The 25,819-nt window shown below is 38.6% G+C and overlaps 1 protein-coding gene across 9 annotated transcripts in view; it reads left to right on the top strand.

The window, feature by feature from the left end:
- The window catches only part of TRAK1 (trafficking kinesin protein 1), a 126,710-nt gene that overhangs the window by 67,817 nt on the left and 33,074 nt on the right, over window positions 1-25,819 (top strand). For all 9 annotated transcript variants that reach the window (XR_009486722.1, XR_009486724.1, XM_059848064.1 and 6 more), the window contains exons 4-5: window positions 18,783-18,859; window positions 22,093-22,209. Coding sequence is in view for 7 of the 9 variants with exons in the window: in XM_059848055.1 (XP_059704038.1) it covers window positions 18,783-18,859; window positions 22,093-22,209 (194 nt within the window). In the remaining 2 variants the exon portion in view is untranslated. The remainder of the gene's footprint in view (window positions 1-18,782; window positions 18,860-22,092; window positions 22,210-25,819) is intronic.

Raw genomic sequence — 25,819 nt, 5'->3', positions numbered from 1 at the left:
TGAAATGTATCTGATACACACCTGTAGGAAGGAAAAGTAGGGCAAGTAGGTTCTGTAAGAGTGCAGCTGCTTTGTCGGCTTGGTCACAAATTCCCATTCAACTTGACAACCTTTCCAGCTTTATAGAGAACAGTTCCTCGTAATTGAAGAGATGCTTGGGAGTGGATACCTGGATATATAGTATTCCATCTGCCCAGGGTTTCTGTCTTCATGCTGGGGAGATAACACACTTATTCCATATTTTCAAGTCTCTTGAGGAGTTCTAAAACCATTTGGCCACCTAAGTGATTTTTCTCCACAGAAAAGTAATGCCTTTCTGAATTACACCAGTATGCTTCCAATCAGATCTGTAAAAAAAATATCAATAAAACAAACAAACAAAAAAAGCTCTAAGCCCCTACCTTGAACTATTTTTATCCTGTCTCATTGAAAGGGAGTGTGTGTGCTGTGGGAAGGACAGATAGAAGAAAATTCTAGCATGTTGAAGATTTCCTTTGTTTAAAATGTCAGCAAATAAAAAAAGGAGATTGTCCCTGCAGCAATTTAAGGTGGTATCAAGTGTTAATTCTTTCTGTTTTGAATGCTTATTAATAGCATTAACCAGACTGAAAATACCTTTTGGACAAAAATAATACAAGTGGAACAAATAGATTATATGCAGAGCAATTGAGTTGATGTTGCCATAGGAACCTTTCTTTTTCTCTGGCAGTATTTTAACAGTGTAACCTTAATTGCATTTAATAGCATGTACAGCTTTTTCCTTGTGTGTATGCATAACTGAAACTCTGCAAGACTCAAAGCTACTGCAGTGATAATTTCTTATACCAGGAAGGTTGAATACTGATATGGTCAAGAAACCAAAGCATTTTCCTCTGCATAGCTTGACTAGGCCTTACCTATTTCTGTTACAGTAAAGCAAAGTGGTACCAGCTGGGGAGTAGAATAAGTAATAACCACCTAGAAGAGACATGAGTGAGGGTGAACTTAATAGATACCTGCAAAATCATGAGTGATTAAAAGGGAGAGATGGACTGAGCGTTCAGCTTTCCACAGCTAGAAGCATCACATTAGGTTAGTAAATGTGAGTTACAAAGCAAAAGGTGAGGGGTTTGTATATCTGAGCAGTAGATGTGTGGAACTCTTTGCAAGAGAATGTTGGAGATGCTAAAAATGTATATGGGCTCAAGAACAGAGAGGATAAGTCATTCAAGAATTGCTAAAAGTAGCAGTAGCTGTATCTGTCTCAGGCTGTCTCTGAAGATGAAGAAATTAGAGTTTGGGAGGGCAGTTGTGGGAAGTGTTGGGCAGTTTTCTGTTGCCTGCTCATGGCTATTCTTGAGGATGGAGTCTTTGGCTAGACTGACACCAAAGACTTCCCTGGTTGGATCCAATATGGCCTCCTACCTTAATCTACTGGGATATATTACGTCACAATCTATCCCAGTGCTTCTACTGGTGTTTGCAAAGAATTAGCATTTCCTAAAAGAGTGGGAGAAATGGGTGAAGACTATGTGAACAAAATCATGAACAAAATGGATGTCAGTCCATTTGGTATCTGTACCTGCACATATTCAGACATGCTTTTTGAATTGCTGTGTTTGATGATTTAATGCCATTTCTTCCTCAGACAGGTTCTCTCCTAATAGCTTAAACACAATTTTATTGGGGGTTGCAAAAGTATTTTTTTCCATTTCCAAAACACTGAACACAAACATAAAGTTATTCTGGATGATGACCTTCAGCATTTTTACAAAATTTGAAAATTTGGCCAAACCTCCTGTTTTCAGCGATGAAACTTAGATGCTTGGGGAAAAAAAAAAAAGAGAGGGGGAAGTGGTTCATGGATAGGGCAAAAAGCAGGAGCAGATTAGCTTTTTTTTTTGCAAGGAGAAATTTATTGATGTCCTGATTTTGCTGATTCTTTCTTTTTTTTTCGTTTGGCATTTCTCAACAGCAGGACATCAGGATTCAGAAAGGGTTCTATTATGTCAGACCAGAATAGTGTAACAAAGCAGTAACATAGTTTAATTTTCCATGGGGAAGTCAGGCTTTTATCAAAATGTGTGGAGGGCAATAGTAATGGACAAGATTTTCATTATTAATGTACCACATGTCCCCAGTGAATTGCAGCAGTGTGATGCTGTTGTTCTGTGAGCAGTAGCAATGGGTTGTATCATCTTTCTTAGCAACGATTTTTGTTTCCAGTATGGAGGACTCCTTCTAGCCTGCAAAGCCAGAAGCAGCAAAATGCGTTTTCTTCATCTCTGCATCGCTTTTGGAGCCAGCTCGTCTCCATGGCAACACATTAGCCTGAAAGAGATGTGGAGACTGGGGAGGATAGGAATGAGTTAGAAGCAGCCGGGCGGTGGTGTGTGTCCCCAACGTCAGCGCATCAGCCTTTTGATAGGAGGATTTTGTTAACACCCATCCAAGGCTCCTGTGCAGAGCTTCTTTATTAGAGGAGCTGCCAGGGCATCTGCTTCCTTTCTGCATCCTTTTTATTTTTTTTTTTTTTTCCTTCCAAATACACCCTCCACACCCCCTCTCTTTTATTTTAGTTGTGGCCTCGGTGAAGATGTGCAGCTCATTTTCAGCTTCCCGTAAGCTGCCTTGTGCTCTGGCATTTTGCAAAGGCAGGAAGGCATGGCTGCATTTCACTTGACCTTAGCAGCGAAGTAAAATCTCCTGTATGTCACTGAAGGATACTGACTATGCAGAAATTTATTGAAGCAGATTATTATGAACTGGACTGGTATTATGAAGAATGCACGGATGGTAAATATATCTTTCTAGTCTCTTGTTGCAGAATTTGGAGCTTGTAAGACCGGAGCATCATTATTCCATGGTTTTAAAAAGGAAATACTCAGAAAAAGGCAACACCCAGGTGTAGCAGAGATGCCTGCCTCTTTTGCACCTACCTCTTTTTCCTACCTCTTTTGCACCTCGGCATTTCTTGTGAGTGTGCTGCAGGAGACTGCTGTATAGCTTTTTCCTCTCTGAAGGGAGTGGCAGAGCAACATATGCTGTGTATGAGCTGTCTTTGGGCAGGGGAAAGAGTATTCGAAAAGCTAACTCTATCTATAATAATCGAGGTGAATTTAAATATAATGATGGTAATATTGAATATTGGTCCAAGTGTGAAGTCTGTGTTTTTTCTGTGTTACCAATATCCTGTAATATGTATGTATTTGATGTGTTAGTAGGCAGTCCATGTTTTCTCTCTGGTTATTTGTGAAAGACATTAAAAATGTAGATTTTTAAAAGTGAGCAGGTTAACTTTTTGAATTGGAAGAATTACAAACTCTGGCAAGCATTATCTTTTGTGCTATTTGCAATTTTTATGTAATGTTTGCTAGGGTGATTATTTCTGTATCAGGACACTGAATATTTTCACCAGGCTTCTGATAGAAGGCACACAAGAAAGGGTAAGGAATTGCTAAAACTGTATTCTCTGCAGCAAGAAAAAATCAAGATCCCTTATTGCTGACACTCTGAAGCAAGATGCAGCCTTTGGGAATGCAGAAGTTTTACATGAATTTTATTCTGGCTGGAGAGCTTAGCTTAAACAAGCCAAGTCCAAGATGACAGTGAAGCAAAGCACAGAAAGCAGGAAGGAGTGTAGGCCCAGGGGATAATGTACATATGTAATACACAGAGATATTTCTATTGTAGTGCTCTACAATACCAGAGGGAATGTGAAGCACATAGATAAGAGTGACAAAATTAGAGTGTTTTTTTATGGTTCTTTTGAGTGTCATGTGCCTCCATTTTGGAACTGAATGCAGTTTCAGAAGCTTGTTATGCTTGAACTTCTATTATGTTTAATTGATTACTCCTATCCAGGTGTTCAAACAAAGAGGTGCATATTTATTTGAGAGATCTGACCACTTTAAGTTGGATTGAATCCATTATGTAACATTTATCCTCTCAGTTTAACCCTAGTAAATACTGTAGCATCTGATTAATCTGCATGATGTAACAGCCTGAGCTGGCCTGCTTTTAGAAGCTTAAGAAACAGACCAGTTGGATGGTCCATAGAAGCTGTAGCTTTCCCCAGGTTAAAGCTCCTACAGGTACCTTTTTTTTTTTCCCCCAGTCGTTCATTTTTATGATCTTTTGTCTGTCTGTTTAAAGTGTCATATGGAAGGGTGGTGTGCCTGAATGTCTAAGCTAAGAGCTTAGATCTGCTTATCCATTTTGTCTTAAGCTCTGTTCTGCACTGGAGAAACTGTGGGAGTGCCATGGTAATGGAATAAGCAACAGGTGTTGGGCAAACGTTTAAATACCTTGTGGGATGAGGGCCTCAGGTGCACAGTAGTGGTTGGTTGGATTCTGGGCTTACAGGTTTTCCTGTCAGTGCTGAGCCCCTGCCCAGGATACTTCTTCCATGAGCTGAGATCTGCGGAGTCAGCTGGAGTATGTGCTGGCAGTCCGCTTAAATTATTTGGGAAGTTCTTCCTTAAGAGAAAGAGAGGTTTAATGTCTGATAGGGAAATAATCTCTCCAGCAGGTAAGGAATAATGCTTTTTTGCATGTTTCAAATTGCTGTTATTTTTTAAATTAAATTATTAGTTTTTACTTGCTGTAGGGCAGTGCTGTCAGTCCTGTCTCGGCCTCTCAGGTGAGCAGCATTCTCATAGGGTTCATAGAATTTTATAGGGTTTAGCTTTCTTTTGCTTCTTAGAGTTCAGGTGTGTGAGAGAGAGGAAGATTTGAGAGATGCAGTGGAAGACAGTCTTTGGCCTTAGATACTGGAATGTTCATCTGGGTTTAAAGTAGTTTTGGCATTTACCCTTGACAGACAAAGGTATTCTAATTGTGGTAGCTGACAAAAGGCATCATTTTAGTAGAAAACAGAGCTTTTCCAAAAACCCGAAGCAGATGACATATTAAAAGAGATGCTGTCTCTTGATTGGCTTTTTATTTTTCTGCCATGTGTTTTTTGATACCAGAGTCATTTTCCTGAGATTCTTTTTACATTCATTATAGTGAGATAGGCAGTTGCAGCTCAGCTGACCTGTTTTGAATATCTATTTTAAGACAAATTGAAGCACAGTTAGAGAGCCAATTTCTCTGCCATACATGGACTCTCCAGAGCTCAAATGTATGTGTGCATTCACTTTTGAATCCCACCCAGTTGACTCTTTGTAATAAATATTACATTATAAGATAGTGGGTGGTACAGTAAAACGAATAGGAATCTTCACAGTGCAATATCCTCCAGAATTATTTTTTTGATGAAATTGTTCTTACATTCTTTGTCAGAGCCTCTGGGACTCAGAATTCCATTACTTTATTTGGTTTCCTTTATTTAATAATTATTTTAACAGCATGTGGTTTCTTGTTCTTCAGAGAAAAAAAACAGTCTAAAATTATATCAGGATGTAAGGTTTTAATGCTATTATTTAACTTAATAGGTAAAGCAGCAACTCACTCAGATGTTGTCTCAGATGTAATGAATTTCTCTACTGACTGACAGTAATGCATTTGGTAGTGGTATTTTTCTAATATCTTGCAAAAGAAAAAATGCTCAAAATTTACAATTTATAAATCTTGACAAAGACTTTCTACGGTTGGAATAATTAATTAATTCTTTTACATAAGGTACTTTACAAAATTTATTTTTGTAGGAGTAGGTGGAAATAAACAATAAAATGTCACAGTCTATTTGAATTACTGATGTTAACTAACATTACAATAAATGGAAACTTCTATAAATAACTACTACACTATGGTTTTAAAATACATTTTCAAGTATAATATTTTATAAAATGAGTGACACTTGTCACTTTACTTGGTCTTAACAAAGTATATTGTGTAGGTGGACTGGGGAATGAGCTTGAGTAGGAAAGTAGCTATTTTCATAGCAGACTTGGACAGAATCAGTGATAAAGATGAAAAGCTGCAACTTTTCTACTCTTATTACAAAAGATAATAGTATAAAAGTTTAGGTTCATCTAAGTGTTTTTTATGGAAAAAAAATACGTTCTTAAAAATCTTGCATGCAACTTGGGTGAAACAAACTTCATACTAAACCCCCACAAACTACCAAACAAGTAAACAAAAAGATAAGTATAAATCATAGACATTTTTCTGAATATGCTTGTTGCCTGCCTCTCTCTTAGTACAGTATTTTTCTAATGAACAATGCTTTTTACAGAAATTCAGATTGACTTTAGAGCAAATTACTTTTCTTGTGGTTTCTTCCACTACTTGTTTATTTCTACCTCAACAGTTTATAACAATGCATGAGTTCAGTTACCTACAATCCCAGATGACTTTGTGAATGTGCAATTGGATCTTTCCTCCTCGTTTTGTTGGCCCTGAGTTTTTGCAATTTCTTGTAGAGGAAATGGTGTCTTTTCCTTTTTTTACCTTGCCAGACCCATGGTGTGCCTGGTTTGTTACACATGCTGAACCTCCTAACCATTTTTATGTTTGCCTGAGCCACTCCATCTTGTTCCAGCATCCCTTCCTGTGTTTTCTTCCCACTCACACTGAAATGTTTTTGCCACCTGTTATATTTGCAGTTATTGTTTAGAGATCTCTCCTCTATTCTGTTTTCCACTCCACTGATATAATTATCAGCAAGCTTACTGACTTTCTTTTTAACAATAGTAGGCAATGTTATCTTGTTCTGCTTGATCTCTTAGGAGTGATTACTTATTGTTGCCTTGCTTATGTTAGTGTGGTGACCCATCATCTCCCTCATACATTGGCCTCTTTTGTGTCCATCCCTGTGGACAGAGTAACCCTGGTGTTACTCTGAATCTCAGTGGATGCTGGCACTGGATATACTACTGAAGTCTGGGGGAATCTTATGAATGCCTTTAGCATGCATTTTCTGAAATAGCCCTTGCTATCTGGGTATGCAGCTGAAGTGCTCGTTCATGTTGATCTCGTTGTGCTCCTGTGTCTTTTATCTCTAGACGTGATAAATATTTTTGAACCTTGCTTATATTCACGGAATTGTTGATACCATTTTCCTGGTTTTCTGCTTTTTGCCCTGCCACTTCTTTCTCTTTACTCCTTTGTTGACTCCCTGTTCTTTGAGTCACATAAGCCACATAAGGCAACACACATTGCAGCATAGAGATATTTTTTGGTTTTATTCTGTTCAACTGCTAAGTATCTAGATAAGTGTTTTCCTATTCATTCCATTTCTTTTCCTTTCTGCAAGAGTAACATGCTGTCCTTTTGTTTGAGTGACAGAAGATATTTTGTGTGGGATTTTGAAAGAGTGGGAAACATGAAACGTAAAAAATTGAACAAACTAACTTTGCTTGACTGTACATATTAACAGAAAGCACACATTCAATAACCAATTTATCTCCCTCCCTGAAGAGCCTACCCCAAAATACCCACATTTCTTTATCAGCGTATTTAAATCCAAGTGCTGCCATTTTATCTGCTGTTTTTAGACTTGTTGGCTTACAGAGAATCTCTTTGTTCTAGATGGAACATTGTTAGTTAATTGTGCAGAAGTTAGATATTTTTATTGATAAAGGAAAGTTAAAATTATTTGAATGCATTGGAGTTCCTTGGAAATAATGAGTCAGGATATGAGGGTTTGTTTGTATTGTTTCCAGCCTCACCCTTCTTCAAACTAGATCCTGGTTTGTGTGTTTCCTGTTTCATGGCAGAGCTGCTGAATATACTCGGTACCTCAGTGCAACTGTTTTACTGGGAGTGTGCTTGGAGCACTGCAGCCCCCTTAACAAGCTTCCTGACCGGAGGTAAAGCCTCCTCATTCAGAGTGGGGATTGCACCAAATACACCAAATTTACTTCCCAGTGACAACCCATTAAAAAGAATCTTCATTCTAGTATACTCTTAAAGTCCCTGAGTATGTGGTTACAGGAAATATTAAAAATCTCTTTTGAATCTTTCCAGTTTAGATTGTGTATTATCAGAATGAAATACAACATAGCTGTCTTTTTTTTTTTTTTTTTAATCCATAGCTGCTTATTGTTTAGTGTTGGTTGGCTGGAAAGTTGGAAACCTGGTTCATTATCTTTAGCAAGTAAATGTTCCTGTACTGCTAAGGGGGTGTAATGCAGAATATATGAAAAATGTGTTGATAGTGTGAGGGTGGGGCATACATTCCTTCTCCACCCATTATAAATTTGCTCCAGCATTTATCGTGTGCTGATATCAAAATAGGAATTACAACACTTTCTCTTAGCTTTTGAACATCAGAGTCCTCCTGTGTGGTACAAGTTGATATTAGTCACAGAAGGCAGCTTGTGGGAATGTTCAATTACTCTCCTTATATTGTCATGTGTTTTGAACAGCAACATGCCTCCTTTCAGTGTGTCCGTCATAAACTGGATAGTTAGCTGTAGTTGACTGCTTGTCAGGATTATTAAAACCACAGCATGTTTGAAAGGGGTGGATTTTTCTGTCCCTAGGCTTTAAAAGGTTCTTCCTGCATTCTTTTAATATGACTTATTGTTTTGGTTACTCTCTCAGTTTCCATTTTCCAGCTGCTACTGAAATGTGATAAATGGTCACTGAATGGCAAGTAGGTATTTAAGACCCTCAGTGTCTGATTTTAAGTATTTTTTAAAGATTCACCGTTACAGGTAAGAACGGAAGACACAAAAGCTCGAAGCATCGGAAACTAGAAGTAGTCCTCATTATTATTACATATTAAAATTACATATTTTAATGTAATGATGTGGGGAGAAAGAGACAATCCTATTTTTTCCCCTGAGTTTTTGAGGTTATTGCTGCTGCTGAATATTGCAGTAAATTTTGGCAGTCAAAGATCAAGTTGCTTTAGTGGCAAAATCTTTATTCAGAAATCAGTGTTTCTTCCCTCAGCAACCATGTGCGTTTCATATCCTTTGGCTGTTATTTATATAATCATTATTACATTGTGTGCATATAAATATCAAGAGTTTAAAACATAGACCAGAATCATTTATCATTATTGTGTAAAAGTAGTTACTTCCCATCTCATACTACCCCACCACTGGTTCTTCCTCACCACTAGAGAGATGGTAATAGCGAAATTGTTCTACATGCCCCAAACTGTTACGTTCTGCTGGCTTTTAGTGTAACATTTGTCTGTCTGTTCCTAGCAGTTATGTCCCCTCAGAGGATGGTGAGGTGCCTTTGCCTTGCAGTGCCCCCACTTTGCCTGCAAATGCTTTGCTCTGTGATGTGGATAGGAATGCTTTAGCAGCAAAGGGCACCTGCTTGCCACTGCAAGGGAGGCAACTTAGCAAACATTAAATATTTATGGCTACAAAAAGTTAAATAAGAAAGTTAGCCTGCCCTGTGTGTGTAGTTAAGATTAGCAAATACAGCCTGTTGGAAACAAAGAGGTCTGAGCACAGGAGATTTGTTTCTTGTTGAACAAAGAAGAGATGCATGCACGCTTGAAAATGGCACTTGGGTGCCATATGTAGACTTGTGAGGTATTTCTTTTCCCACAGCAGACTGAAGAGAAAAATGAATGTGGAAAGCACAGTATTTGACAGCTAATGGGGTACGTCATTTAAGTTCTTTGTACCAGTGTAAGCTCTCCTTTGTATAAGCAATAAAAAAGCTCCTTTCCCCAGCCAAATTCTTCACTTAATGGTTCTAGTGTGCGGTGATGCTGCAGTCAGACTCTACTGCACAGTAGCCCTGGGTATGAAGATCTTTTTGCTGGGTAGGATTGGCTGTGTGTGCACAGGCTCAGGCTGTTCACAGCTCCAGTGAGGTCTTGCTGCATTGGGCAAGGTGAGAGGTGATTTATGACTCTGTGTGGTGCACACCCTTCTCCAGGTGTGACAGAGGCTGGGTCAGACTTCCGTGTTGAGACACTTGTGGGAAGCTACCACTTCACTTGTAAGAGCAGGGGCAGAGGAGAGGGAGCCTTGTTGATGTGAGGAGTGTCAGGGAGAGTCTTTCAGCTCACTGACTTTGTTTGAAATATGTTAGTGGGGCTTTTGAGCAAAAACTGGCTACTGTCAGAGCTGGTCTGAGGAGCAACATAAACCTTCTAGTAATTATTTGACAGATGGTCTCTTCCCTCCTCCACCCCATCTGTACAACTCAAAGCTGTTGCACTAAGGACAAGGACTCAGTCTCTCCCGAGTTCCCTGGCTGAGCATGTGAGTGAGGAAAGATGGTATCCTGCTTTGTGGAGACCTTGCTCTGCTCTCCCCAAAGTTACAGCCTCCGAGGGAATGACTTCCCATCACCTGTGAGACTCAGGCATCATTTCGTGTCTATCTGGGATAACTGCAGCAATGTCAGTAAACGAAGAGGAAAGTTATGAATATGACTATGAAAAGGAAAATGAGAGGAAATGCACTTTTAACAGGCAGATCCTTGATATCTTGGAAGAAGGTATTTTTCACCTTTTGTTTTTAATCTTTCATGGTGGTAGCATGTGGCAAGCTACAAGTGATTTGAGTAAAATTCGTGGATTAAATAGACAAAATTCTGTGTTTTACATGTGTAGCCAGTATGTTTGGATGAAGTATTCATCTAATATCTAAGTAAGATAAACCTTAATTTATGTATACTTATTTAAATAAGAAAGGCATGATCAACAGATGAAGGCTGTGCAATACCTATTTTATAATGAAACAAAAATTGCGAAATCTCTCTCTGGAATTTTAGTGCATTTTTAATATGCACAAAATGTGTGTGTCTTATGAAACTATATTTTAGGTTGTCATTCCCAGCAGGTGCTTCTAGAACAGAGCAGCAATTTTGTTCTTATCCATGAATTTGAAACTGCATAGACAGAAATAATCCAAGTGTGGTGTCTTATGACTTAAATTTTCAATATAAAAAACCAACCTAAAAATGTTGTTTGTTATACTCTCTGAAAGTAATGGGCAACTGACCCTTTCAGGTGGAAATGGGGAAGTACATGCATTGAAAATTCTCCTGTGCACCTGCTGACTTGAGAGGGTATCTATCCTAGGGCTACTTCCAGCCAATCTGGTAACCTTCTTCAGGGTTTCAGGTAGCAAAAGCTGAATGCCCCATTCCTGTTATTTCATGTGCTGTAAATTGTTCTCTGAAGCAGTAGTTTTATGGTAAAAAATTGTTACTTCCAAATGAACTATTGTAAAGCTGATGTAGGGATGGTTTGTAGGATTGTTAGCACAGAAAATGCGACATGCTATGAATTTGCATCCTTGTTCACCTTGTGGTTGACAGTTTCTGTATCCAGAATTCTTGGTGAATGAACCATGTTCTTTGAATGCCGTTGCATAGGATTTTCCTGTAAAAACTTCACAATCAAATATCCCACCTGGTTTTCAGATTTGTGTGTCTATGTAAAAAAGAAAGGTGCTGAAGAAAATACAGATAAAAAGAAAATTTAAAAGTGGGGATTGGGATGGAGAGGAAGCTTATCAAGAGAGGGCATATTTTATATTTTATTTCTATTATTTTAGCAATTAAATTATTACTGAAGCATACATCATGCTGTTCTTGTTCTTTCCGATGACTTTACCTTTCATCCAGATCGAACAGTCTGAAGCTGCTCGTGTTGATTTTGAAGGAGGGGGGTGGAAAGAAAAATTTGAGTTTTATCTGGGATAAATTTAGCCCTGTCTTTCTACGCTGCCTTCCTCTCAAAAGCTCAGTATGTGTTTGAAATGTTTTCTAAAGATGCCTTTTCTTCACCTATGCGTTCATATCGCCTACACACTCAGTGTAGCAGAGATACAGATACACAAGACCTATTATGGTATTTTTATGTATCTTTGCACGTGGGAGTACTTGCAAAGGGTAGTATTTCTCTAGGAGAATGGGTGAGTCAATCCATTCTGTAAGTAAAGCAGATGGAAACACCAGCATGCAGCCTTTTCATCCTGAACATAGGAAACATTTTAGCTATATCTGGCTGTAAATCTGGTACCAGAAATGGGAAATCAGAGGATATGCTTCACTTCAACCATTTATACTTATTGAAAAGAAGAGGATAAAAACTGTGTAATTAGAACTCCTTAACTGTTTGGCCTATTCCATATGCAGGATGTGTACTCACTTCTTGACTGTTATTTCCATAGTCATTTTGCTGTAGTGAGGTTTTTCTCTGTGCTGACATTTAGATGCTGTAACTCCCCTGAGTCCTGTTTCTGGAGCCTGTCACGGAGCTAACGTTATGCCTGGCAGCATTGCAGTCAGCTCTCTTGATGAGAGTGGAAAGCACCTTTGGAATTGGCATTGCTTTGGAATTGTAAAGTTGCCTGACAGCAATATGTTTACTTTACATTTGATAAGCTGGCCTTGAGGCTGACTGCAGTGAAACTTTGCTCAGGGGTATCTGTTGATAGTGTCTTCTCAGATTTTCTTCATAAAGGAACCTGAGCTGTGAAAGGACAACCGGTCAGCTTCCTTTGATTAGTGATTTGTTGGGTCAGGGGAGCCATGTTTTGATTCTTGCTTTTGCAGCTAGGACAGGAAAGGACTCTTACCTACATAGGACCTAGGATGGCAGCCATTTCCTTTTGCTAATGTAGTAGTTTAAAAGTCCTATTTATCTAAAGCACTTAGTAAGTGCAGGCAAAGAATTTGTCTCAAGTTGATTTAAAAAGAAAAAAAAGTCTTCGGATCACTATTAAAATCTTAAATCAGACACTCCAGGGATCTGATTCCAGGGATCTGCCTTCTGGATCTGACTGAAAATGCAGAATACAATAGAATGGAAGCCATTCAGAGCTCTGGAATCTGTGAATGCTAGAGCAGAAAAGATAAAGAGGAGCCATTCTTGAGCAACCATTCTCTCCCAAAGAGCTGGAATAGGAAAAGACTATATATCTAAGAAAGGAGGCAGCTGACAATGTGTGGCTTACAGGCTTGTAATTTCATTTTAGGATTTTTAAAGATGTATAGTCCAGATCCCAATTTAAATCTTTCACACATTTATTAGTTACATTGACTGCAGTCTAGACGTTTCTTGACAAAAAACAAATGGAAGAGAATGTCAAGACAATAACTCAGCGGCTAGTAGTAAAATATCCTGCAAAAAAGTTTTAACTTTGAAGAGAAGAGCTATCCTGAGCTGTATCTGTAAATGATGTATGCATTAAGGCAATTAAGAGAATTTAAGTGTTCTCTCCAGAGACTTTTTCTTATTTTCTTAGTTTCACTTTGTGTTTGTATTTTCCAAGTTACCACATTTGATCTGTTTATGCTAATAGAAGGAACAAGTGTCTGATGCTCTTTCTGAAATTTCTTTTAACTTGATTTTTTGTTCATCACTAGAAAATTTGATGCAGTTCGTGTCCTACTTAGAAGACGAACTTTGAAATTATTCCCCGCCTGAGGTTTCAGGCAGAGGCTTTAGAAAAGAAGTAAAAGCTGTGGTTTGTTGCTTTTTGGGGGTTTTTTGCAAACCTGTGTTTCAGTAAAAACAAAGGTTTGTATGTGAGGCTTTAATGTTGGATTTGCTAAGCTATTTGAGTACCCTATGAGAGAAATGGCAGTAAACAAACACTTCTTGAACCATAGCCCTAAACAGCAAGATAAAATCTCTTCTTCCAGAAGAATCAGTAGCTGCAGCTTAATATTGAAAGATTATTTTGCAAACAGTGCCATTGAAATTACAGTAAGCCATGCTGTAGTATTTGAAGAAGACAAAACCAGAATCTATTGGATTGTCTGAGTTTGTGTCTCTCACAGCATCATGTTCTTCCAGACTCCTGCACAGAGCTCGCCCACAGTGTGACCTGACAGTTGTGAAGCAGCTGGTGCCCTGTGACCGCTCCTTATCCCTCTAACCAGGTCATGCCACCGCTGACCTCCCCGACTGCCTTCTGGAGTGACTGGCCTGCTTCCTGCTTTGGGACTCCTGGAGGAGGCTGGGGGAACTGCTGGGCTGTTCCATTAGGATGTGGATTTCTAGTAAGCTGTGACTCGGAAGCACATTCTTCAAGCTCTGGTGGCAATAGTATCTTAACATTTTTAAGGTCTTTAGATGGGCATATTCTCTTAGGGCTGTATCAAATGTGGCAGGCAACAGCAGGTCTGAAGCCTCTGCCCCAGCTTAGCCAGTGCTGTCAAAAACACCTCTGCACTGGAGGAGAGGATACCATATTTATCTTTAACTGTGAAAAATCAGTAACAGCTGACAGCATATTTCAGGTCTAATTTTCCTGAGTTTATTTGAAAGGTGATATACCTAATATGGCACAGTTTCAGAATTCCACGTGTGCTTGGCTTAAGTTGATGTAGTGCTCACAGTAACCTGTGCCAGAGCGTAACTGTCAGTGGCTCTGGAACTGAAACTGTAAATTTTAGTGGGTGCTTTATCCTTTAAGTGTAAAAATAGCCTTTGAGGAATGAATCCATCGAGAGCCGAGGAGTCCAAGTCTGCCAGGGTCTTTGATGGCTACCATATGCCAAGTGGCAGCAGAGAGCACGGCTGCTCAGTCAGATTTGCCATGTATGTTCTGTGTGGCTCCATGTGCAGCCTTCAGGATGCAATGCCCTTCCATTGTGTCTTTGGTGTTTGGACAGAGCTGTGAGCAGAGGGGAGTAAGACAGAAGCAGGGCTTGTCATGACTGAGCAAGAATATAGCAGACCTTGCCATAGTTCAAGGCTTTGGGTAGGGAACTGTTACAGAAAAAAAAGCACTGTCCCATCCCATCACCTTGCCAATAAGAAGCATGGGTGTTTAAATGGCAAGAGATCTGTGCTCTGTGAACAGTATTAATTTCCCCTGATGGAGTTTCTGATGAAGTAAATTTTGGTAGTAGGGAAATCTTCATGCACTAAGGCCTTCCCTGTTAGACTCTATAATTACACAGGTCAATATTATCTAATAATATTATCAATATTATTTGTTTCACTGTAAAGTGAAACTTTACAGCAGCATGTTAGCCCTCTTACGTTCCCAGTAGTTGGAAATAGATATGAAGAGGAGCAATAAGAGCTGGACTTTCCTCTTCAGCAGCTGTAGCTCTCTTTTATTTCATTGGTTTATCCTTGGTTCATAAGTCTCAAGAATGAAGAGGGAGTATGTGTTGAGGGATGCAGGGAACAGGAGTTGAGGATACCTGTGACTGCTAGCACTGGTGATGTATGTTTTTTCCTCCTTCTATTTGATTCCTTTGTTTGGCAGGTGGTGGCTCTTTGCAGAGGCTGCCAATAGTGGTATTCTTGTTCCCCTTTCCTTCTATGGCTGTCTCCTGTTCCTGCAAACATCCTTTACTCTAAGTAGCATACTTGTTGAATAGGTGACTTTCTGGGAGCAATCTAGAAAAGTGCATGTGCTCCTCCATGTCCTGGTGCATCTTCAGTTTGGGAATCAGTGCCCCATTAACTAGATGACAAGAAATAAATGCAGGGTACATCCTTTCAGCTGTACTTACTTTGTGAAACACAGGAATGTGGTTACCAGTAAATTTGCAGGCTTTAAGATGGTATAAAGATGATGCTAGGTAATTTAAGGCAGAGGAAATGTTTGATCTGTGTAGTGTTTGTCCATTTGCATGTTTGGCTTTAAAAAAACCCCAAATACTTTGAACTGCAAGTGTGTCCCCAGTACCATGTATTTAGAGCTGTCATGAAAATAATGTGAAGGGAGCTTTCTCTGTTCTTTGTTTCCTGTTTTGGATCTGTGACATTAGCTTCAAAGCACTTTCAAAATATGTGTGGTTTTTTATTTATTCTTTCTTTCTGTGTTAGCTATCAGCCTTCTCCATAAGCCAAGTGCAAAGTATATTTGATTTGGCTGCTTGCTGCATCCATGCACTTATACACAGTGCTCCCTATCACCCTCAAGCAAAAAACTACTGATGTGTGAGTGAGCAAAAAGAGGTCAGTAATTTGGCACTGTAGGTTTTGCATTACAAGGCACTGTCCTTCATTTGCTCTTGTTTTATCTTTACAGCAGCGCTGCCAGGCTCTCATACTCATCAGAAACTCCAGCAGGCTAGAAACCTACAATGCAGGATCCATTACATATGTGACGTGTGGGGGGTATTTTTCCACTGCATACTTCCCTGCCTTACACCTCTAAATAGTTTTTCAAAATAGTCTGTGTTTTTCACTGATAGATTTTTTGATCACTAAAGAAGTAAAAACTGCTGTACTAGGAATTGAAATGTTATCTCATAGTGGAGGCTGAATAAATAGATATTTAGGCACTTTTTAGGATTCTTTTTTTTTTTTTTTTAAATTATGCTTCTGGATTCCACTCTCCCCTTACTTTTCACCTTCTCTTTCCCACAAGCCTTGATTTCTGAGTAATTGAAAGCAACACAAAAGCAAATCTTCCTTTTAGCTAGCAGCTCTGTGTTTCCACAGTATTGTGTGTAGTGGTAGTAGTATGGACAGTAGTTGACGGACAGATTTTATTATATGTGGTCTACTGAAATTTATTTCTACTTGAATGTAAAGGATGCATAAAAGGACACTTCTGCTTTGAAACTCTTTTACTCTGGCAGAGTAGTGTACAAAGATCTTTGTTTTGACAATTACCAACAGAACTTTGATGGAAATTTCTAGATATAAAAGCTGTTGGTGACCATTTTCTACTTTGCTTCTGGTAATGTCTGTTGTTATAATGCTGGGGTATTGCCTTGCCAGGTTAAAGTTTAAATGGCAAGTTCTGAAGGAATAACCAAGGGAGTATCCACACAATCAAACTTTATCACTCTCCCAGCTGAGTGACTTTATTCTGTCTGTGGGAACACCATCCTTTATCAGCCTGGCTGTTAGGAAGGTTATACATTTACCTGAATCAGGATGGTGTGAGGTTGCTATAGTCCTGCTCATTGGTGATTGTTAGTGCTAGGTACAGAATTTAAATGAGCTTGCTAATGACAATGTCAAATATTATTTTATAGTAGTGATGGAATGTTGTAACCAAGGGAACTATTTAGTGTATGGTTGTATTGGAAACCTGCTGGCGTCAGGGTTTCTGATAGATGTTTTATGGCATGACTTATGAACTTACTATATTTAAAACAAAGTTGAGTTTATGGTGATGTCAGTTTGTGTATGTGGATGAATAGTCTTCTGAACATTATACCTTCTGGTTTTATGTGAAGTTCTTATGGAAAACTACTGTTAAACCCCTTTCTGCAAGTCATTACGTTTTTTTCCCTGTGGAATCCTTATTAGTCTGCTTTTGGGTAATATATCTTTTACTGTGTTTTTACTTCTGCAGTGGTAGAGTTATTCTTTCTATTGATATGTCATGTTTGTCAGGTTATTACTTTGAAGCATAAACTTTTTACTGTTACACTTTCAGACTTACTATTTGAATAAATGCAATTATATTTTGAATAATTTGTGTAGCATTCTTTGGATTTCAGTGGCACTACTCATGTCAATAAATATTATAAATGTTTTTAGGATGTGATCTGCAAAAGTAGAATTAGAGAAATGGGAAAATAAACTAAGAAATTGAACTTCTTGCCATAATTTAAGCAATTTTCTGATATTTGAATAGGGAAAAATATCCTCCAACATTTCAAGAGATATCTAGGTAATATTGTATTTGATGTATTATCAATGTGCTTTAGTGGTGATCAGCTGTATATTAATTTATATATGCAGATTGTACATTTATGAATTAGGTAGTGTTGTTTCCTTAGTGTGACAAACTGTCTCCTGCTAATATTACTGTACCGTTCCGTTGTTTTTTTTTTTTTTCTCCTCAGTATATAAATCCTATTAGGCCTGATCTGTCTCTTCCCCCGCCTTAGTGTGCACTAGAACAACATTAGCTTATCTGCCAGACGGAGCCTTAAGTGACATTGCCAAGGGTAAAGCCCCTGAAGAGCAGTTCATGCTACAGCAGCCTGATAACTCACAGTCCGTGTGATCCACTGAATTTCATTAACAGTCCTTTTTTCCAGAATTACAGGGTTTGAGGAAAAAGTGTATTTGGAAAAAAAAAAAAAGAAATATAGAGGGGTAGAGCAGAAAGTGCTGTTGTTTGCTGTGACTGTTGGTGAATTTTTTGAAAACTTGTTGACTTCTAGATAAGTCAGTTTAGCTTCTTAAAGGATCATCTATGGAGATAGACTCAACTTCTGCATACTTTCTTCAGTCTGACAAAACTCCTGGTTCCACCTTAATGATTAACAATCTCAACCAGTCTAAGTAAATATTTGTTATGAGTGATACTGTGATCACCGTGGTGTGGCTGGGTATTACAAAAACCATTTCTTATTTTGCATGCATACTTTACTGTCTTGTACCATAAAACCCATTTCTTATCAACCTAATATGACATAGTTGCTTTCTGATGCACAGTGCCCCTAACAGTATTGGAGTTGCTTATTCATGGAGTAATGCTCCTGCATGTCATACAATGAGTAGGTGACATGATGGAATCCTAATTATGTACCTAAGATCATCTGTTTTGACTTCCTGATTATTTTTTAAAATAAACTTAAATTTAATAAACTCAAGTTGTTCTTCAGAGAAGAAAGTTTTAACATTTTAAGTTTGTTCTGCGGCTGACAAAAGCAAGTGCTTATTACAAGGGAAGCATTTGTATTACCAGTATCACATGAATCTTGGATTTTTTTGACGGCAGGTTTGGGGAGGGGGTGTATGTTGAGTTTTATTTGTTTATTGCTCTGTTTGTTGAGTTTTTAGCTCTTGATGTGCTCATCCAAAAGTTGACATAAGCAGGTTTTTAGATGAAAACTTACACACATCTAAACTTAGAAAGCCATGTCTTGCAAAGGATGGCAGTTGAACTTCAGTGATCCTTGTGTGTATCTTCCAGCTCAGGATATTCTGTGATCCTCCCCCAATGGTACTGCCTATCTGATTAATGTTTTGCTTTATTTCTTTGCAGTTTTATGTGCTGAAAGAGTGGGCCAGATGACTAAAACATACAATGACATAGATGCTGTAACACGTCTTCTTGAGGAGGTAAGTACTACATCTGTTTAAGGACCCATAAACAGTGTGACAAAGTAGTACTGAAATTACGTGGTACCACTAATAAACATTGTTGGTAGATTGTTCTTCAGTGTGGAAGAATAAGGGCTCTAAATGTATGTACACTTAATCTCATTGGTAAGCTAAGTATTCTTTCTAAATAGAGATAATTTGTGTACCTCAGTCAAATGGATTCATTACTTCTGATTATTTTTCAGTTGAGGCCATGTAACTTGTTCTTGGCCAGACATTTGCCCTAATGAAGGCAGAGGAGGAGGACTCATCTTACAATGACACATATTTTTACAGTACCTGTAAAACTGAGAGTATTGTTATTGATGGATATATTCTCTTCAGAAAATAATAAAAAAAAAGCTCACAGACTTGTTTTCATAGTAATTTGTTCAGATAATTTCTTTCCAGAGAAGTACATAGGCACAAAATTAGAAAATACCTAGTATTCCATTTGCCTTCTTTCCCGTATGTTAGGTTGATTTGGTTGTTGTTTGTGGGGTTTTTATACCATTATTATGAAAATTGGTATTCTTGTAATCCTTAGCACTCAGGAAATGTCAAAAAGCAACTGTCATGGTACTATGCTTATGTTCAATAAATATCATGATAAATTATTGGACTAAAATCAGCTGTTTTTCTACAGTAAACTTGGGCAGTGATTTTCCAAAGAATGCTTATGAGTTATTCTTTAAGTGAAAACTGTTGCAATTGTATTAGTTTATGGCTGACTGCAATTTAGTCCTTTATACTCAATTGCTTGCTTATTGCAATAGCAATGTTGAAAATGGTGTCTTTCTAGCCAATTGGGTGCTCTGTTATTCCTCTAATTCTGCAAGAAAACAAGTATGGGAATGAATGCTCAGGTCTCCCCACCTGTTCTGGATACCCCTCAATGCAATACAGTCTTATATTTTGTGCTTTGAGCCAAACCCATTCAAACAACTCTGTACAAATTACCTGTTAAAACGGATGTGTTACCCAAAATACTTCTCCTGGAAAAAATCAACACCTTGTAGTAACAGTCTGTTAACTTCTTTGTGCCCTGTTCCCTTTGCCTTGTTTGGCTGAGATTTACTGCATTTGGTCTGTGACTCCTTCTAGTAATGATGGCAGCATTCTGCCAAACTGTTTCCTCCCCTGAGTCCCTGTAGCCAAATGTCTATAGATCCAGGCACCACACTCATGGGAGCAATGCTTGAAGGACTTGCTGAGCCAGTGTTTTAAAGCTTCTTGTGTACTTTCCTGTCTGGATGTTTGGAAGGGAAAAATAAGGGAGTGTATAACATGTCAAACTTTATTAAAACAAATACTTTCAGTGAGGCTTTTTGTTTTGTTTGACCATCATTTCCAATGAAATGACTCTGTTCATAGGGATAGGTGCACTTACAGCACCTTTCTTTGTTCTCCTTATGATGGTTATCATAAGAGATTATGGCCATTTGCAGAATTTAACTCCTTCTGTTGCTTCCACACATACGAGTGAGAAAAAAAGAAAAGCCACCCCTTGTCTGTCCTTCATATTTGCAAGCTTCAGGTGCTTGCATTACAATGTTGAAAGGTGCAGCATTTGAGAAGATCTTGAAACAGCATGTGTGCAGATATTTCAGAAATCTGTGCCTGTAGCCCTGAAACTAAGGAAAGGAAGTGGCACCAGGCCTGCCTGGGTATGTGGTAAAAATTGGAGCAAGTTTCATCATAAATCTGCTTTCTCATCTTTTTCTAATAATAGTGTAAATGTGTTTTGCTTCTCAGTTTTTGGTTTTTTTTTTACATATAGCTGTAATAAATTGGTTTTGTATCATTGTGTTAGTAAAAGACCTGTCCCCAAACTGAAATTTAGAGCTGAATTGCTAAAAATTGGGTAGGAAGGTTGAGGATGTTGTTTGAAGAGCCTGGACACGGACTTACATTCTTCAAATTGGAAGTTAAAAAACATTGCTGCTAGATAGCTGCTCCTCTGTAGAGTCAAAACCACAGCAATATATTTTTTCCACTCAGTATTTATGTAGTGAGACAAATTAGTGAACAATAAGTTGGCTTAAAATATATCCAAACATATTTTGGATAACTTTGTGGCACCTATTGTTCTGAAAGATTGTACATAAGATTACATAAAGATTTTATGGCTTGATAATGCCAGTAGCTTTCAATGCAAATATAAGTCTGACCTTCAGAAACCATTTGTAAAATGCTATTTGCAGATACAGCATTGATCAGTCACCTTTCTTTTTATTTACTGGTTATGATATAACTTTTTTTTTCCATTATGAAAGCCTCTTCATTCAAATTCATTGACTTCAAATCTTGTGAACAGTAGCTGTATGTTTTGTAGGCTTTGTCATTAATGTACACATGACATAAGGTAGCATTTAGTCATAAAATCTGGGTGGTAGTCAGGGGCAGTAAGTAAGCCCCAAGGAGCATTTTCAGTAACAGGGAGAAAATTCTTCCTCAAATGGTGTTGAACTAAGGTTGTGTTAGGGAGTTAAGCACAGCACCGTTTTACCACTCTTAAAAACATCTAGTAGTTAAATAAGAAAATGATAAATAGAAATGCTTAACGAACAGCGCCAAATTTTATGCAGTTTATCATCCTCTCCCAAGCAGATTACAGTCCCATGTACCAGCTTCTGCAAGGCTGAGACATCCTTATGTACATGTCATCTACAGGATAAGCTTCTAGGTTTTATTGGTACCTGTGGTGAATTGTCAAGACAGGGAATTTCCAGTACTGTGCTCATAGAGGAGGGGGAGGAAGAGGCCAAACATGACATGAGAGTAACCACCTAATGTAGTTTGGGGCATCTGTAAAAAGGAAAGAGTTAGGATTTGTTTTTACACAAAAGCACTAATGGTTTTGGCATACACAAAATAGGAGTTGAATGTTCATTGTGGTGGAACTGGCTTCTACTCCTGCATAGCTCATTGCCTTTTATTTGTAGGTGGAGCAAGTGGAAACTGAAGAATGCTTTGAGAGAGGGTCAGTCATTTCTGAATAATGCTGTTGTATGCAAGATATGCAAGAGTAGAAAAGGAAAAAAAAAAATGGCAAAACCCCCCAAACAAATAAACCCTCATAGAAAGAAAAAGTCTTTTTATTGTTAAGTGCTTGTTTATTCCCTTTCAAGGCAATTTTACCCTCCCTCTGATCCTTTGGTGATTAAAAAAATATAAATTGAAATTGGCTTTCTGTTCTTAATGCTTCACAGAAAGAACGGGACTTAGAATTAGCTGCTCGGATTGGCCAGTCACTGTTAAAGAAAAATAAATCACTGACAGAAAGAAATGATTTCCTGGAGGAGCAAGTAGAACACATCAGAGAAGAGGTAAGATTTTTATGCCTGAATATTGTATATGCAGCGATGTGGGGAATTTTCTTCAAGCTTCACATTGTCCATACATTAGGCTGTGGGCAACCTGCTCACATGTCTGACCATCCTCTCTGCTAAAAATGTCTTCCTTATATCTAGTCTAAATCTGCTCTCCTTTGGTTTAAAACCATTACTCTTTATCCTGTTACAAAAGACCCTGCTAAAAGGTCTGTTCCCATCTTCCCTATAAACCCCCTTTAAAGTACTGAAAGGCTGCAATATGGTCTCCCTAGAGAATTATCTTCATGCTGAACAACCCCAACGCTCTCAGCCTTCCCTTGTAGCAGAAAGAATATTTTTGTGGCCCACCTCTGGACCTGCTTGAACAGGTCCATGTCTTTCATATCCTGAGGGCTCCAGAGCTGGGTACTCACCAGAGAACAGCTGAGGAGGAAAATCACCTCCCTCAACTTGTTGGTCACGCTTCTTTTGATGCAGCCCAGGGTATGGTTGGCTTTCTGGGCTGGGAGTGCACACATTGGTGTGATCAAATAAAACGCACCAGAAAGCTTATATCATTTCAAGTAGCACCTGTGCTTTAAAATAGGTCTTTAGCTGTAAGTAAAACTGTCATTAAGCTCCAACTTAATAAATGAGCTAGGAGCCAATGTTGTTTCTTCTATTCTGAGGCAGTGGCCTTGCTTTTTGAATCTCACCCATTTGTGGTTTTGAGCAGGACAGAGTGCAAGAGAACAATGAACCACAGTGGAGTAAAAACTTTAAAATGGTTCATAATTAACACTGCTCAGGGGTGTGAGATGTTGCATTATGAACATCTCACATAAAGGATAAAGTGCGAATGGAGTGATCGGTGATGTGTGATAAATGATGGTGGAGCACACACAATGAAATAATATCCTTTGATATGGCCTACCCTTTTTGGCATGGAAAACTAATTCTGTTCTCTCCCAAAGGAGTGCTGTTGCTTGCTGCCCAAGTCTCATCATGAGGCAGACCAATTTATTTGTGTATTGGTCAATATGACATGTACTCGGTATGTGCAAGGTGACTGAGCAGGACTGTGCATTCATATCATCCATCCACAGTGGAAAATTTGATTGAGGAAGGTGGAGGACAGGGACAGGCTGCCTCTGTCCACGTCTGTTTTTATTTAGTGGGACTGAGGAGCAGCATTAGGAAACGTGCCACCAAAAATAAGCCTCTTACCAGGTGGCTTGGTATGTTGGGCCATATGTTCTGTCAACACCCCTCTTTCACACTGTTATTTTGATTCCTTCAGAAACTGATGCTTTTGAGGCAGAGCTCATCAGACTTTAAAGTCATGACAGCTTTGTGTATTAAAAATCTGCCTTTAATAGGTTGCAGATTTTCTATTAAAACTGAATTTTGTATGTTTGAACACAACAGTAACTAAGACAACTGTCTTTAGGGACAAAAGATAAGAGAAATGAAATTAATTGATACTTCTGAAATTCTGTAAAAACTGCCTAAAAATTGATTGTCTGGGAGATACGTGTTTTCTGTAATACAGGGACAAATGATTTCTGATGTGTGGTGTAAAATTAAGGTTTTACTGGTATATGTATCACAGCATGAATAATTTAGCTTTATATCTCTTTGACCTTTGTTATGACAAAACTTTCTGTCCATCCCATTAAGCAGGCTGAGTTTTGCCTTTGTGCTAGTAACATGCCACGTTGATAGATACACGTCAAAGTTATAAAGACCTGTGCAAAGTGCATCAGATTCTTGGGTTTGTCTTTTGAGTTTGTGTTGTTAGGCACTGCTAAGTTTAAGAAGGGGCTGTCATCGTGTTCAGTAAAGACTGTTGTAGCTGAGATTTTTTGCTGTACTAGAGACCAAAAGGGTGAGTGGACTGAAGCAAGCCCTTTAGTGTGTGCACAGACACTTCGGTCTCAGTTTACTGTTTCACTACTGTATTCTAGAAGCATAAACATTATACTGAGGAAACGTTCTCAATTGTGAAGTATTTGCTTTACAGAGATGGGTGTCTGCTTTTTCAGCAGCAGAGTGTAGTTCCCAGGTACAGTGTGTCTATCTGCTGTTCAGTAAGAATGATGCAGCTCCATGTTCCTTTTCTCTGGGATGGTGCTGCCTACATTTTGGTATTGTCTCCTTTGACATTAGAGCTCAATATCAAAGAAATGTAAACTGTAAATCTGCACAATGGGAATTGTATTCAGAATGAAGTAGCTCACTAGGTTTTAGCTTCTAACTTTCTAAATTTCCCAGTTTCTGATTCTTTTTTCTCTACATATTTTATCCTATGTTTCTGAAGCTAAAATGGCAGCACTTCCAATGCAGTGTCAGTCCTCAAATAACACCACCTCAAACCTGTGTTAACTGTAGTATTGTCCACAAGGGTCCCAGGATGAGGGAAGAGACGAGAAAGTTGACTCCATGTATCAGCAAGCTAGGTTTATTATTTTATGATAGAAAATATATTAAAACTATACTAAAAGAACAGAAGAGAAAGGATTTCATCAGAAGGCTAAGCTAAGAATAGGAAAGGAAGGAATAACAAAGGCTTGTCTCTGACCGAGACAGTCTGGACAGGTGAACTGTGATTGGCTGTTAGTTCCAAACAACCAGATGAGACCAATCACAGATTCCCCCTGGTACATTCCACAGCAGCAGATAAGAATTGTTTACAGTTTGTTCCTGAGGCCTCTCAGCTTCTCAGGAGGGAAAAATCCTAAGGAAAGGATTTTTCCTAAAACATGTCGGTGACAGTTAACTTCTGGGCAAAAAAGCCCTCTAGACCCGTTATTCGAGTTCCAGGTCACCTGTCAAAATTTGTGTTTTGATGATAGCAGGTTTCAAAGTCCAGGTTTGATTTTGTTCTGTGTAAAGTGAGAGGAAAGGAAAAAGTTGAATTCTGATCTGGAATGATGGCTTAAAAAAGGAACATTACTTTTGGTCTATTAAGAGTAGAAAGTAATGTTGTAAAGACAGAAATGCTCTTTGACTTGGTACTTGTATGTGTGCTTTTTACATACAGTGTAACAGGGTACACTGCCTTCTTTTGAGTAATTCTAACCTGTTAAGTACTTAGTTGCTGTCAGAAAAAGCAAATCAACTCACTCTTGAAACAGTTGGTCATGATTCAGTAAAGATTGATCCTATTCATAGGTCCCAGGTCTTTAAACTGTTGTTCTCTGTGTGAGGATACTTTTATCTTCTACTTAAATTTTTTTAAGATAAGTACATCTATTTCATGAGTTAGTTCTGAAGCTGAGTAAAGCTGTCAGGCCAGCAGAGGCAATTAAAAGCCTGAAGAGAGGAGTTATCACTATGCTTGGTTTGTGGATGTCGTGGGCCTTGTCCCATGCACAGTGAAGGCTCAGTCTCTATTGCTCGGTAACAATACCAACGTTGGGCAACAGTAACGTGGCAGCATTAGCTCTGGAGGGCACATGTGGCAGTGGCTTGTGGAAATGTAGAGCAGGCTATTTCTGTTCATAAAACAAATTCAGTGTTTTGCAGTGTGAAAATGTATACTGGGTCTGTCTGCGATGCCAGTAATACTCTTCACCAGCCTACCTGGTGCTGTGCTTTGGGTTTGGGGCTAAATCAGTGTTGA

This window comes from Haemorhous mexicanus, chromosome 1 (genome assembly GCF_027477595.1).
Source record: "Haemorhous mexicanus isolate bHaeMex1 chromosome 1, bHaeMex1.pri, whole genome shotgun sequence".
Lineage (NCBI taxonomy): Eukaryota > Metazoa > Chordata > Aves > Passeriformes > Fringillidae > Haemorhous > Haemorhous mexicanus.
The sequence above is the reverse complement of the archived record's forward strand: the minus strand, read 5'-3'. Positions and strand labels throughout refer to the sequence as shown.